A 14,216-nucleotide genomic window follows, 5' to 3' on the forward strand; every position below is an offset into this window, starting at 1 on the left:
TTCCCTAGGACTCAGAAGGTGTCTCCTTCTGAAGGACAACAACAGTTTCTCCATAGCTTTTACTCTCCTGTGACACCACTCCTTGGTCCCCCAACCCATCACTGGGAACAGAGGCCCAGAAAGCCTCGCCGAAGTCTCAGAACTAGAACCTGATTTAGGCCCCACCCCTTCCCCAAACAGACAGAACCTCCGTGTGGGAAGATCAGTTCCTGTGATCCTCAGTGCCTTTCCACATCACTCTCAGTGGCTGTGCTGGGCTCCATGGCATGGCCGTTCCATTATTTGGTGATAGTTCTTGTGACCAGTCTGGCAGGTTATTAACATGTCTCTTCCCCAGCCCCCTACCACACATACCCACAGCTGCTGCTAAGGGCATCTGCTCTAGACAGCTGGTCAGGAGCAGCCTCGCCCCACGGGACAATGGGAAGGGAGGGCCTGGGCTGACCTCCGTGGGAGGACACATTTACACAGCTGGTGCAGGATTGTGTCTCAAGAAGAAGAGGATGGGGCAGAGCACAATGGGGCTCCTAGGACCACAGTGGGCCTCCAGGACAGGTGATTTGGTCTCATTTGCCTGGAAGGAGGCAGGAAGTCCCCTGAGGTTTTGAAGGCCCCAGAAATAGTACTGGGGTTGGGCACTGGAAAGAGGGGTGTCCAGCAGCCAGGGGTAAGAGAAAGACTATGGGATGCAAAGAGAGAGGGGGCTGGGGCAGTCAGCCTTCCCTGGGGGCAGGGAAGGGGAGTAGGGAGAGGGGCCAGAAGGAGCAAGCCTTTTAGAAGCAGCTCTTTAGGGATGAAAAACCACTGAAGTGACCCAGGCTACTCTGAGTACTGAGCCTTTGGCTTTCCTTGGGGGCTCTTGTCCGGAATCTTCTTGGGCCCCAAAGTCACCAGTGTATGTTCCTCACCCCTGAAGGGCCCTACAAGGTGTGGTCACAGACGGATCTGGTTTCTGATAATCATAGCAGAGAAAGTTCTGTATTTTGCAAAGTCAAACACAAAACAGAAACAGTATCTGTTGCTTTTTACTTTCCTCTTAAGTATACAGCATATAACTATGAGGAGCTCACTTTCAACTCCAGAAGAATTAGGAACCAGTCCCATGAGACAGCATTTCCCAAAGGACATTCTGAAGGCTACTAGTTCTTTGAGATGTTGGTAGCTGGTGTCTGGGAAAACAGAGCTGTATGGTTAAATATAGTTGAGAAAGGCTGAGTATCCTCTCCTCCTCAAGATACATAATTTCCATTCTCACATTAAAGGCTATAAAGAAGTCCAGCAGCATTTCCAGACTTGATAGATCCCTTTTTAAAAAAACAAAACCTTAAAATCTCATGGAACTACCATCTTGCAGTAATCTACAACAACTCATGTAAAGTTTCAGCTCTAACCAGTATTTGAGCTGCATGTATTGTTCCTAGTTACTTTCCAAAGTCCATAGTTAAGTTGTTTCATTCTAGTGTAGCTGGAGCCACAACCGCATGAAAATAGAAGGCGTATTGTTTGCTGGGTCACAAAGCACTTGAACTTCCTGGTGGAGAAGTCAGTTACTCCTCTGAACTTCAGTTTTCTCATTTGTATAGTGGGATTCGCATGTCAAATTCCATGGCTTGTGAGATATTAAAAAGTAATTATGTGGCCCTGGTTAGTATGGCTCAGTAGATTGAGCACTGGCCTGCAAACCAAAAGGTTGCCAGTTAGATTCCCAGTCAGGGCACATGCCTGGGTTGCGGGCCAGCCCCACCCCCCACCCCCAGTTGGGGGCATGCAAGAGACAACTGATGGATGTATTTCTTGCACATCAATGTTTCTCTCCCTTTCTCCCTCCCTTCCCCACTCTCTAAAAATAAATTAAAAAAAAAAAAAAAGAAGTAATTATGTGAAAGCCCACAGCTCAGTACTTGATGTCAAATGAATAATTGGTAGAGAATAAATGGAGATCACTGAGAGTTAAAATGGGCTGGGAAGGAGATGTGGCCTAAAATCAGCCAGGGATGGCACTGAACAGTCATGGAAAACCTGAAGCACAGCTGAACTCTCTTCTTAAGAATAAATGTATAGACTCGCAAGTGCAGTACTTTGGGGGAAGAACTGGAGGAAGATGCGAAAAGAAGGGAATAGTATTTGAGTTCATGGGTTTTATTTGTTTTTCTGCTCTAAGACTAAACCACTCCAGAATTTCATGCCTTGAATCAACAATGACATATTAATTCATGATTTTCTAGGTGGGCACATTTGGGCTGGGCTCAGCTAGTCATGCCTGGAGTCACTCACGTAGATGCAGTCAGCTGTGGGGGTGATGGGCTGGGGGGATCTAAGGTGGTTTCATCCAAATGTCTGGTAGTCGGTGGCTGTCAGCCGGGAACCTTGGGTCCGTCACTGTCGTCTCTCCAGCAGACTAGCTCAGATTTGTTCTCAAGGCAGCAGCATTTTGAGAAGGCACGAAGAAGGAGCTGTAAGTCCTCTTGATTCCTAGGCTTAGAACTCTGAAACAAACTCACTTTGGTCACATTCTGTTGGTGAAAGCAATTAAAAGGGCTGACCTAGATTCAAGAGGTGAAGAAATAGATTCCGACTCTTGTTATGAAAAAAAGAAACCACAGGCCAAAATGGAGGCACTTTTGCTAAGCCACATCACCAAGACAAGACTTAGTAACTAACCTAATTGGACTTTAGCCTCTCCCAGGACAGGAATTTTAAATCAATCGGTCTGAAATTTCCTGATCCACACTAGTGAGGTAATCTGATTGATAAGACCCCCTGCCTTCCCCTAAGAGAAGCAGTCCTTGCCCAAACTAATTCACTCTTTTAACTTCTAAGTCCCAGCCTCTTTTTGAACAATTTCCATTTTGCACAACTCCTCTGAGCACTCTTCTAGTTCATGAATCGCTTAATAAAGCAAATAGATCTTCAAATTTAATTGGTTGAATTCTGTTCTTTAACAACGGAGAAACTGCTAAGAATTTCTGGCTATTTAAATTCTCCAAACTAGAGGCCAACTCTTGCGTATTTGGCCTTAAAGGATGTTTGGTGGGTTGGGAAGAATTTCCCCTAGGCACTCCCTCCCATGTGAATAGTTTCCTTTGCCTGGGAGTGTGCATTTCCTGTGTTATCTGTACTTTCCTCCTCCATTTCTTCCCCTTCCTTTCTCTCCTCCATCCTCTTCAATTGGCTTTAGCCTCCATTGCATTATTGAAAGACTCTTATCAAAGTCATCAATGACCCACATCTTTAAAGCTGATGGTCAGTTCTCTGCTCTCCTCCCACTTGACCTCACAGGACACCATTAAAGCCTCCGTGTATTAAGAGGAGTTCTCAGGACACTAAGTTCTATTGTACATCTCTTTTAACTTTTTTTTGTTTTAAAGATTGTATTTATTTATTTTTAGAGAGAGGGAGATGAAAGGAGAAAGAGAGGGAGAGAGACATCAATCAGTTGCCTCTTGAACGCCATCAATCTGGGAACCCGGGACCTGGCCTGCAACCCAAGTATGTGCCCTGACTGGGAATTGAACCGGCGACTTTTTGGTTTTTAGGATGACACCCAACCCACTGAGCCATACCAGTCATGATCTCTTTTAACTTCTTGAAGCCCTTTCTTCTCCAGACATTCCTGTCACTTCACCAGCCTCATCATCCTTCTACCTCATCAGCTGTACCTCACCTGTTTTCTTTGCCAGTCTTTCATTCTGTCAATGTTGGAGGACCCAAGAGTCTGCCTTTGTCTTCTCTTCTCTTGCTACATTTTCTCCCTAGATGATCTCATGTAGATCCATGGTTTAAATTGATCTGATGACTCTCAAATTTATATCATCCACTGTAAACTCACTTCTGAGTTCCCTGGTCAAATCCACTTGGATGATCTCAAAAAAGGGAATGGCCAAAGTAATTTTTTGACCCAACCTCCTCTAACCCCTTCTCTTCCTAACCTTCCTCACTTTGTAAATGACAGAAACATCTACTTAGTTGCTCAAGGTAAAAGCCTGTAGGATCATCCTTGATTTCTCTCTTCCTCACATTCCATACCCAATCTATCAGTGAGCCCTCTTGGCTCTATCTCTAAGATATTTCCCCAATGTAACCTCTTGTCACCGTCCAGTGCTGTGTCCCTAGCCCAAGCCACAGACTTCTTGCCCTGGGACTGCTGCAATGTTTTCCTAACCAGCTTTTCTCCCATCCCAGCCCTGGCCCCCTCTTGTTCATCCTCAATGCAGCAGCCTGCTGAAGCATAAATCAGATCTGCATCACACCCCTGCGTCAGACCTACCAGTGACTCTGTCACCGAAACGGCACATACGTAAATCTACACCATTTATCAAATCTACGAGGCTTCTGCCTATGTCTCTGACCTTGGCCCCTTCTACTCTCCCTGGATCCCTTGCGTAAGCCCCAGGGACCTCTCCAAGACTTTTCCTATCTCATGCTCTTTCCACTGCTGTTTATTCCACTTAGAAGCTCTTCTCCCAGATCTTCAGCACATCTCAGTATCTGAAATCACCCTTTTCATGTATGTTTTATACATGTTGCATGTCCCCACAGCCCCACACTTCTGAACAGGTAGATGCTCTTGTCTACCCGACACAGGCAAAGCTCTGTATGACTTGACTGAGGACTACAGCTAAGGCTGCTAGAGCTAGAAGGGAAACAATCCAACCTCATGGTTTCACACATGGGGAAACAGAGGCACAGGTACCATCACTTGTCCAGTGGTATGAAGGCAGACTTATGCAAGCCAAGTTGGCCGGGCACCATCCTGAGATTCTTTTCCGTAAACAGTAGCAGCCTCTAAAAGTGAGGGTTATTTCCACCTACGAGCTCTCTGCCAAGTTATCAAGAAAACAGATCTCAGAACAAATTCTGTCACCCATACAAATATTTATAAAACAAACATTTATTAGAAAGTAGCCGCAAAACCGGTTCATATAATCTTTTCTGTAAAGTCAGTGAAGGCCCAGCTCCCTGTCCTTTTAGGTGCTTGACCACCATGCATGAAAGGTGCACTCAAGGAAGACAACATATGAGGCAGGATTGAGTTAGACTGATGGTCACATCAGGCAACCAGAATACCTTGAACATGGGACCCCTCAAGGATTCAGCCAGTGCATCATCCCTAAAGGAGATTCTTTTACTCTGAACAAGGAATGGGTAGTGACCCCAAACCATTTTAGCCCATCTACATATCTTGAATACTACTAATTTCACCAGAGGAGAGGCCATTTCTAATTCCTGACATGCTAATGAATAAGCCATGAATTTCACTGATACATTCATTATTGAAACCGGAAAAGCCAGTGTCCGTGCTGCCTGTCACTAGCAGACCCAGTGAGCAGAGACAGGGACTGAATCTTTATGGGTGCTTTATTCAGAGGGTCAGCGACCTGAGAAGATGGAGGGTTTGTACCATCACAGACTGTCTTAAATTCTATTATAAGTGGAACCTTTTTATAAGGAGAAGAGAAGTGTAGGTAAGGAGTTTGGAATTCAGGGAAAAGGTTAATTGAATAAAAGCTGCAGCATTCTTTCGTCTGGGCCCTGGGCAGTGGTCCTTGTGTCCTGGGTCGTGGTCACCTCACCCTGGAGTGCAATGGCTCATATATGGCCTTGATAGCTTGCAGTCGTCCTGAGGCACAAAGGTGGAACAGCTTATGGTTTCATGGAGTCAAAGCGGGTCATACCTCCAGTTCCTGAAACAATAACTTTTTACATACATTGATTACTAAGCTAAACTAAAATTTTCTAACATTTGAGTCCCCCATATTATGGCATTCTTTATGCTAATCAGTAAAGCTTGGGGGTGGGGTGTGGACTGAGACATGGAGAGCTTCCGAGGCTGCTGTGGTGATTGTGTTTGTTTCTCTAACTCCCAGGTTCATTGACTTCGAGTTGGTAACTTGGAATCAGATATGGTGGAGGTATTTACACTAAAGAAATTGGTGACAGGGTCCTCCCCCATGGAAAGACAGTTATTAAACATTTATCAGCATATAACTAGATAGGCTGAGTGACCTCTGGAGTGTGGCCTTTCTGACAAAATGCTGGCTGACCACCTCACCCTCATGACTACCTCTACACTAGTGATGCTCAGTCCTGGCTGCACTTTAGAAAGTACCCGACCTTTACAGGGTTACCAATTTCCAGGTTCCCATAGGTAGAGATTCTGACTTGATTGGGGTGGGGCTTGGATCTCAGGACTCCTTTAAAGCTCACCAGGTGTTTCTAATCTGCAGCCAGTGTCACACTCACACCTGTATGACACACTATCTATACCACATATTTTAACAGTCTCACAAAAAGTTAATGGCAAAACCAGGATTGGCACCAGATCTGCTGATCCCTATCCCAATGCTCCTGGCAAAAGGAAGGAAAAGTTGAAAATAGGTTGCCACTTCTGAAGTCTCAAGTGTTTGCAAGTGTGGCTGAGGGACAGCCCTCAGCACTTGGGATTCGTATTGGGGGTGGGGAGGAACCATGTAGGAGCTCAGGAGCCCAGGGAAGGCTGTGCCAACCCCAAAGAACTCTGGGTTCCCTCTGCAGGGGTGTCTCAGTGTCATTTCCCAGGGCTCAGATGGGTGTGTGTTGTGTGGTGTGTGTAGACTAGGAGGCTAAGCCCCAGGGAGAGGGAGACAGATTACTCCCTCAGAGGACAAGGTGCTGAACTAGCCCTCCAGGGGGTGGAGACCAGTGCCTCAAAGACTGGGTGCAGACTAGCCCTGAGGGGCTGGGGGAGGGAAGCTAGTCCCCCAAAGAGGGATAAGGAATTAGTTTCCTCCTCCTCAAAGGACAGAAAGGACAACTATGAACGCTGTGTTCTTGGACCTCAGTTATTCCTCTGAAGGTATTCTGCAGCAGTCCCTGGTTCCCTGTCTCTACCCAAAATAACACCCTTGCAGGGCCTGCTCCTTTTGTACCTAGAAATGTGACTTCCCTTTAACCCTTCAGGGAAAAACATTGCTCCCACCCACCCCAGATCTTACTTTCTCCCTTCTAGAGCAGATCCCTGGGGGCTGGGCTGCAGAAGTGTGTATCTCCCTGGGAGTCTATGCATGCAGGAAACTTGGGAGTCCAGGACAAGGGACCTGGACAAGAGTGCCATTCCTGGAGTCACCACCAGGGACCCCACCCAGTACTGCCTTGAGCTCATGACCTCTGGGCAATACATTTCATTATCAAAGCCACAAAGATTGACTTCCAATCTGCAGGCTGAGCTAGGCCTAGGGAGCAAGGAAAGTTGTCAAGCCAGGGACATCTAGCTCTGGGAGACAAGTCATAGCCACTTGTAGCACCAGGGAGAGGAAAGGCCTGGTGGGAAGAGGCTGGGCCAGACCTGGGCTGAGTGTGTGCAAGGAAGGGGACCATAATCTGGCCTGAGGGTGGGCGTGGAGGAGGGTTTCCCAGAGAAAAGGGTCCCTGAAAGCAGGGTTGGGATTTCACCTGGCCACTGAGGAAAGGATACCCGGAGGCTGGTTGGGTAAAGGGGGTCTATTACAAAAGGAAACTCAGGACCCCAGCTCTGTGGGGGCCCCTTAGCCCCACCTTGGTCTGCTGCACTACACCTTCCTAGATGGGGGGCACTCCGTCTTCCTTAGGCTGAACAACTCCGCTTCCTTATTCCAGTCCATATCTTGCACGTTTTAGCACCTTAGCGGTTAGGTTCTGTCCTTTTCCCATGGTCTGTCCTCTAGACGACAGTGGAAAATGTGCATTTCTATGCGCCCCGGATTAGGCACGCTGGATCTCTCCCTACAGCCCCTCTGCAGATACTCTGTCACGGCCCATTAGTATGGGCGCTTCCAGAGTGGCAAGAGACCTCCTTTGCAAAAACCTCGACCCCTCCCCTCCCTACTCCTCCTCTGGGTCTTGGGCCTTAGCCCCGCCCCCCTCCCGCCCCCTCCCAGAGGCTGGGCGGGTGCCTCGCGCCCATTGGCCGCTGGGGCTGGCTAGTCCCTGGCCCTGGCTGTTATTGCGGTTTGCCGGTGTCAGTCCCGGAGCGAGCGGCGACGGCGGCGGCGGGGCCGGCAGCCCGGTAGGCAGCCACAGGTGGGGCTGCTCGCTGCCAGGGAGCTGTCAGGGAGCCCCGGATCCCCGCGCCCGGTGTGCCCAGGATGCCCCGCGGGGACTCGGAGCAGGTGCGCTACTGCGCGCGCCTCTCTTACCTCTGGCTCAAGTTTTCGCTCGTCATTTACTCTACAGTGTTCTGGGTGAGTGACCCCAGTAGGTTCCGGGGATGGAGATGGGGGCACTCCCCCGACCTCCCCACGCCGAGTCCAGGGTTAGATACAGACTTGGCTGCTCCTGGGAGGGCACGGGAGTGCACGCCTGGCTCCTCGTTACGCTCTCCCTCGGAACCAGGACAATCTGGAAACCGAGCTCAGCCTGAATTCCTGCAGCCTGATCGGGAGCCTTAGAGTTAATTGGCTACGAAGAAGGAGCACCACCTAGCTCACCTGCGTGCACTTGACCAGCAGTTGACTGCTGCCGGCAGGCCTCGGTTCCCGCGTCGGCCGCGCCCACCCCGACTGCTGGGTATTACTGAGTTCACCTCCCCATTAGTCTGTGGAGGAGACGTGGTCAGGTTTTGCGGACCTGCGCTCTCGGACCCGTCCCACCATTAACTTGCTGAAGCTCCCGAACAAGATGTTTCCCAATTGCTCTTGGTTTCCTCTTGAGTGGAAGGAGGATGTACCGGGAGGATGTGCGTGCTTTGTCGGCGGAGTTGTTGGGAAGCTTCCACCAGATGACAGACATATGGGGAGGTCTCCCGCCGGCCGCTCCTAGGTACTTAGTAACGTTTTCCGCGCCCACTTGTTGCTGGGCACTATGGCGGTAGTTGGACATGCACCAGCCTTAAAATTCTGCCAATTCCACATTCTAGCTGAGTGATCTTGGGGAAGTTATTTCAACTCTCTAGGCCATAGTTACCTCATCTGCAAACGGAGACAGTAATTATATTAAACTTTTAGGGTGGTTGTGGAGATTAAATAAAGTAGGCCAAGTACAGTGCTTAGCACAGGGACCAGTGAAGACTCAGCAAGTGTGAGCCTTTTTAAAATTATTGTGGGCAGGGAAACTGGGTCCTCCTGATAAAGTGTCCCAAGAGACTGGATTTCTTCATGGATATTTCGGACTAGGCTGAGCCCTCCTAGAAAAGAGGACATCTTTCTACAGTTCAATTTTAGTCCTGCCACTGTATTATAGGCCCCTGCCCCCAGTATGCCACAAGGCAGACTTCCCCAGGAAGGGGAGAAGGAGTGGCAACACACACACACTCCTGATCTCCTCCTCAGCCCCTTGTTGAGTCTATTCTACTAGCAGGAAATGCTAGATCTGCCATCAGGCCCGGCTTTCCATGTGACCCCTCTGCCAATGTGACTGCCCTCCCGATTCCAGTCTTGTTGTAGGAGATCTTAGGCAAGTCATTTGCCTGTTGAGGGCCTCAGAGCTGTTAAATGACTCACCCATCTAGAAGGCTAGGTGAGCCCAGCTCCCAGTCCAGGTCTTTGACACCACATAACATAGAAGAGAGATGAGCCATATGTTTGGGGGCCAGAGGATGGAGCACAGACCTGTTGGTGGAAACTCCAGGGAGGCAGCAGGGTGAATGTGGGGTTGAGGTGGGGGGTGATTTAAGCTCTCATTTGGCAGCTGTCTCCCATTGTTGCATCCAGAGTCCACTAGAGAGTTTTAAAAACACTGCAGGTACCTGGGCATAGGTATTTATTTAACTTATTTAAGCTCTCCAGGTAATTCTAGTGTGTAGTCAGGGTTGAAAACTGTTGGGCTAGCTGGTTTCATAGGTCCCCCAGTTCTGATTCTGGGATTCTTTGCCTGCCCCTTGCTTGTCTGGCCTCTCAATAGGTCAGAGTTGAAAGAGGGAAGGCTAAAATTGATGGGTGGGGAGGAGGGAAAATAAGGGAAGACCAGGAGTCAGAAAGTGGGGGTTATGTTTCTGGCCTCACCCCTTCTCTCCATATGTAATCACTGAACAGTCTTTTAACCTTCTTGTACCTCTATTTTCCTATCTGCAGAATGGGTAACTGCTGTTGTGCTCCATACCTCATTGGACTGTTTTTAGGTTAAGTGATGTGGGGAGAGAGTGACATGTGGGCAAACCAAGTGCTATACAAAAGAAAGTTATGCCATTAAACTTAAACTTGAACTTTCAAGGCCTTGTTCTGTCATTGCCCCCTGCAGCCCAGAGAGAAGACCACCATATGGCCCTCGCTTTGCTTTTTTTCTCAGGGCAGGGTGGGACTCAGAACTTGGAATCCTTCCACTCTAGCCAACTGAGCTTGGCTTACCAAATCCTTAACTTCCCATTGCTAGAAGTATTTCTGCTTAAAAATCTTCCCACCTATGCCAGGTACTCAGTCACCTGCCACTCCAGGTGCCAGAGTCTGACTACAGGGTGGAGGTCCAGTGTAAATAATTTGTCCAAGACTGGGTTTGCTGTTAATTGGAAATTATTATAGGAAATCCCATCATCTCCGGTGCCATCCCTCAGGAGGAGGAGTGGTGCCAAAGGTTACTTATTTTATAAGCCCAGAATACTAACACTTTCATTTTAGTCTATAGGTCTGGAAGGGGTGTAAATTTTTATCATAGTCACATACCTTCTGTGAGACTTTTTGCTTAAAACTTATCATCCAATAAAGATACTGTACAGATTTTTTTCATTTATTAAATTATATTTTATTGATTATGTGATTAAAGTTGTCTCAATTTTTCCCCCTTTAGCCCCTCCACCCAGCACCCCCCACTCCCTCAGGCAATCCCCACACTATTGTTTGCATCCATAGTCATACATGTAAGTTCTGTGGCTGCTCCATTTCCTATATTGTACTTTATTTTCCCATGGCTATTCTGTAGCTACCTATTTGTACTTCTTAATCTCCTCAACCCCTCTCATCTGGCAATCATCAAAATGCTCTCTGTATCCACAATTCTCTCTGTTCTTGTTTGCTTAGTTTTTTTTTTTAGATTCAGTTGTTGATATTTATTTATTGTCACTTTATTGATTATAGCTTTGATCTTCTTTTTCTTAAATAAGTTCCTTTAACATTTCATATAATAATGGTTTGGTGATGATGAAGTCCTTTAGTTTTTTCTTGTTTTGAAGCTCTTATCTGCCCTTTGATTCTAAATGATAGCTTTGCTGGGTAGAGCAACCTTGGCTGTAGGTGCCCACTTTTCATGACTTTGAATATTTCTTGCCAGTCCCTTCTAGCCTGCAAAGTTTCTTTTGAGAAATCAGCTGACAGTATTATGGGAACTCCCCTGTAGATAACTCTCTTCTTTTCTGTTGCTACTTTTACAATTCTCTCTTTATCTTTAAACTTTAGCCTTTTAATTATGATGTGTCTTGGAGTGAGCCTCTTTGCTTCCATCTTGTTTGGGACTCTCTGTGCTTCATGTCTGTTTTCTTCACCAAATTAGGGAAGTTTTCTTTTATTAATTTTTCAAACAGATTTCCAATTTTTTGCTCTTTCTCTTCTCCTTCTGGCACCCCTGTGATGTGAATGTTGGAATGCTTGAAGGTGTCCCAGGGGCTGCTTATACTATCCTCATCTTTAAAAAATTCTTTTTCTTCTTGTTCTGATTGCTTGTTTTTTGCTTCCTTATGCTCCATATCATTGATTTGATTTTTGGCTTCATCCACTCTACTGTTGTTTCCCTGTAAATTGTTCTTTATTTCAATTAGTGAATCCTTCGTTTCTGACTAGATCTTTTTATGCTCCTGAGGTCCTCATTAAGTTCCTTGAGCATCCTAATAACCAGTGTTTTGAACTCTGCCTCTGGTAGATTGCTTATCTTCATTTTGTTTAGCTCTTTTTCTGGAGCTTTGATCTGTTCTTTCATTTGGGCCATGTTTCTTTGTCGCTTCATTTTGGCAGCCTCCCTGTGTTTGTTTCTATGTGTTAGGTAGAGCTGCTATGACTCCCTGTCTTGGTAGCATGGCCTAATGTAGTAGGTGTCCTGCAGGGTCCAGTGGGACATCCTCCTCTATCACCTAAACTGAGTACTCAAGGTGCACCTTTCATGTGGACTGAGTATACACTCCTCTTGTAGCTGAGCCTTGATTGCTGTTGGTAGATCAATGGGAAGGATTTACCCAGGCCAGTCAGCTGCAAGGACTGGCTGTGACCACTGACCACCAACCTCTGCTCTCCATGGAGGATCAGCTGTGCAGGGGCAGGGTGGTGGTGCTCTGATGGGTCTGTGGCTGTCCACTGGGTGTACTGTTCTGGGGTTTCCCGGGTGGTGCAGCCCAAGGTCGGCCCCCACCTGTGTTTTGCCTGGGACACCCTGCCTGAGCTATACAACAATCTGAGATGGCTGCTACCTGTGCTGGGCTTGGAGTCTCCCAGGTGAAGCCAAGCTGTGAATCTAGGCTGGTTGCTGCTGGTGCTGGGCCTGGGGCCACTTAGTAAGATTCACAGAGGGCTGGGCATTCACTGAGGCCTACTGTTGCTAGTTTGGTAGAATTTAGGAAGTTGTGAAGCATGAGCCAAGACCAGTCATCATTATGGAAAAATCATGGCTAATAGTTTGGGTGGGCCCATAAATTGGGTGGGACAGAGTCTCAGGGGATCTCCAAGGCAAGGCAAACAATGTTAGCCAAGTTGATGGAGTCCCAGAAATGGCACCTGCCTGCTGGATATGTGACTCTATGGACTTCTGCCTGCCTTTCTGTGTGAAAGAAAGCTGTTCCCCAGCTCTTGCCTTGATGCCAGACAATTCAGTTCCTCCCTGTATGCCACTGGTAACTTTCAAGCTGCTACCCTACTGCTGGACTCAGAGGGAGTGAGTCTGAGTAAGTCTATGTGTGGGTTCTCTAAGGGGAACTGCCTGGAACTCCAGGAGTTTCTTCTACTGACTGAGTTCTTGCTGGTTTTGTAGCTAGAAGTTATGGGGACTTATCTTCCTGGCACTGGAACCCTGGGCTGGGGGGGCCTGGTGGGGGGCTGGGACTCCTTACTCCCAAGATAGTCCTCCCAAATTTTTATCCACCATATGTGGATATAGGATCAGTCCCTTCCATGTCTCCACCCCTCCTACCAGTCTGGATGGAGGTGGTTTCTTTAATTCTGTAGTTTTCAGACTTCCATTCAATTCAATTTCTGACAGTTCTGCGTGATGATTGTTCTGTGATTTAGTTGTAATTTTGATGTGGTTGAGCAAGGAGATGAGATATGTCTACTTATGCCTCAACCTTGACCAGGAGTCTCAAGATTCTGTACAAAATTTAAAAGTATAAAAGGGTATTCTTTAGTGACAAGCCTCCCTTCTCCACTTCTCCCTGGTTTGCACTGTTCAGAGGGGACATCTATTATAAGTTTCTTGTGAATCTTTTCTGAGCTAATGTCCTAACCATAGGATGCCCTAGATACATATGAGGGGGGACCTCCCCACCAAAAAATCCAAATTATCTTCTGGAGGGCAGGCCCCCTGTAGTACATGCTTCCCCCGCTAGGTGAGTATTCTAGGGTCCCATCTGTATCAGTGTACCAGCTGGCGTTGTTGTGAGAGGCTGTGTTCGGCTTCAGTAAATTTTTTTTTAAGACTTTCAACGTGTGTGCCCATATCTTGATGGGTGATTTACAAGTGTACCTGCCCACTCTGTGCTGAGTGTTCAGCAGTTTTTGACCAAAAATGGCATGACATCCATGCCCCACCCTCTCTATTCACCCACTCTCACCCTGAGTGACTTTTTTTTGTTTCCCTGGATGAAAAGAAGTCCTCAAAGGGAAACGTTTTGGTGATGTGGAAGAGGTTAAACAAAAAACAGCAGAAGCACCAAAAGGCATCAAAATCAACAAGTTCAAAAATTGTTTTGAGCAGCAGAAAAAACATCTTGATAAGTGTATTGCATTAAAGAATACTTTGAAAGCAACTGAAGTTTAAACATGTAAGAATAAATACACAATTTTTTATAAATTTTTTTTTTTTTGTGTGTGGGGGGTTCCTTCTCATACATGTGTATGTATTATATTCTCCCCCCCACACACATAAAATAACACATTATACACAGTTCTGCCCTTACCTCTTCGTTTAGATTTAAATCCATGTAAATTTTGGAGCTCTGTTAGGGGTTGCCTCTTTCTGTTTGATGGCTATATAGAATTCACTGTAGGTTATGCCAAAATTTATTTAATCAGTCCCCAGCTGGGGAACTCAGGTTGTTTCCAATTTCTAGTTACTGTAAACAGTGCTGCAGT

The 14,216-nt window shown here is 47.0% G+C and overlaps 1 protein-coding gene across 3 annotated transcripts in view; it reads left to right on the forward strand.

Annotated features, from left to right (window-relative positions):
- The first annotated feature begins 7,962 nt into the window (after positions 1-7,962).
- TSPAN15 (tetraspanin 15) overlaps positions 7,963-14,216 on the forward strand; it is a 54,182-nt gene continuing 47,928 nt past the window's right edge. For 2 of the 3 annotated variants that reach the window (XM_090278127.1, XM_090278129.1), the window contains exon 1: positions 7,963-8,198. In XM_090278127.1, the coding sequence (XP_090134253.1) occupies positions 8,103-8,198 (96 nt within the window). In that variant the 5' untranslated portion in view covers positions 7,963-8,102. The remainder of the gene's footprint in view (positions 8,199-14,216) is intronic. The other variant, XM_090278128.1, reaches the window with a different exon arrangement.

This window comes from Furipterus horrens, unplaced genomic scaffold (assembly GCF_987537825.1).
Source record: "Furipterus horrens unplaced genomic scaffold, mFurHor1.1.pri manual_scaffold_5, whole genome shotgun sequence".
In the NCBI taxonomy this organism is placed as follows: Eukaryota; Metazoa; Chordata; class Mammalia; order Chiroptera; family Furipteridae; genus Furipterus; species Furipterus horrens.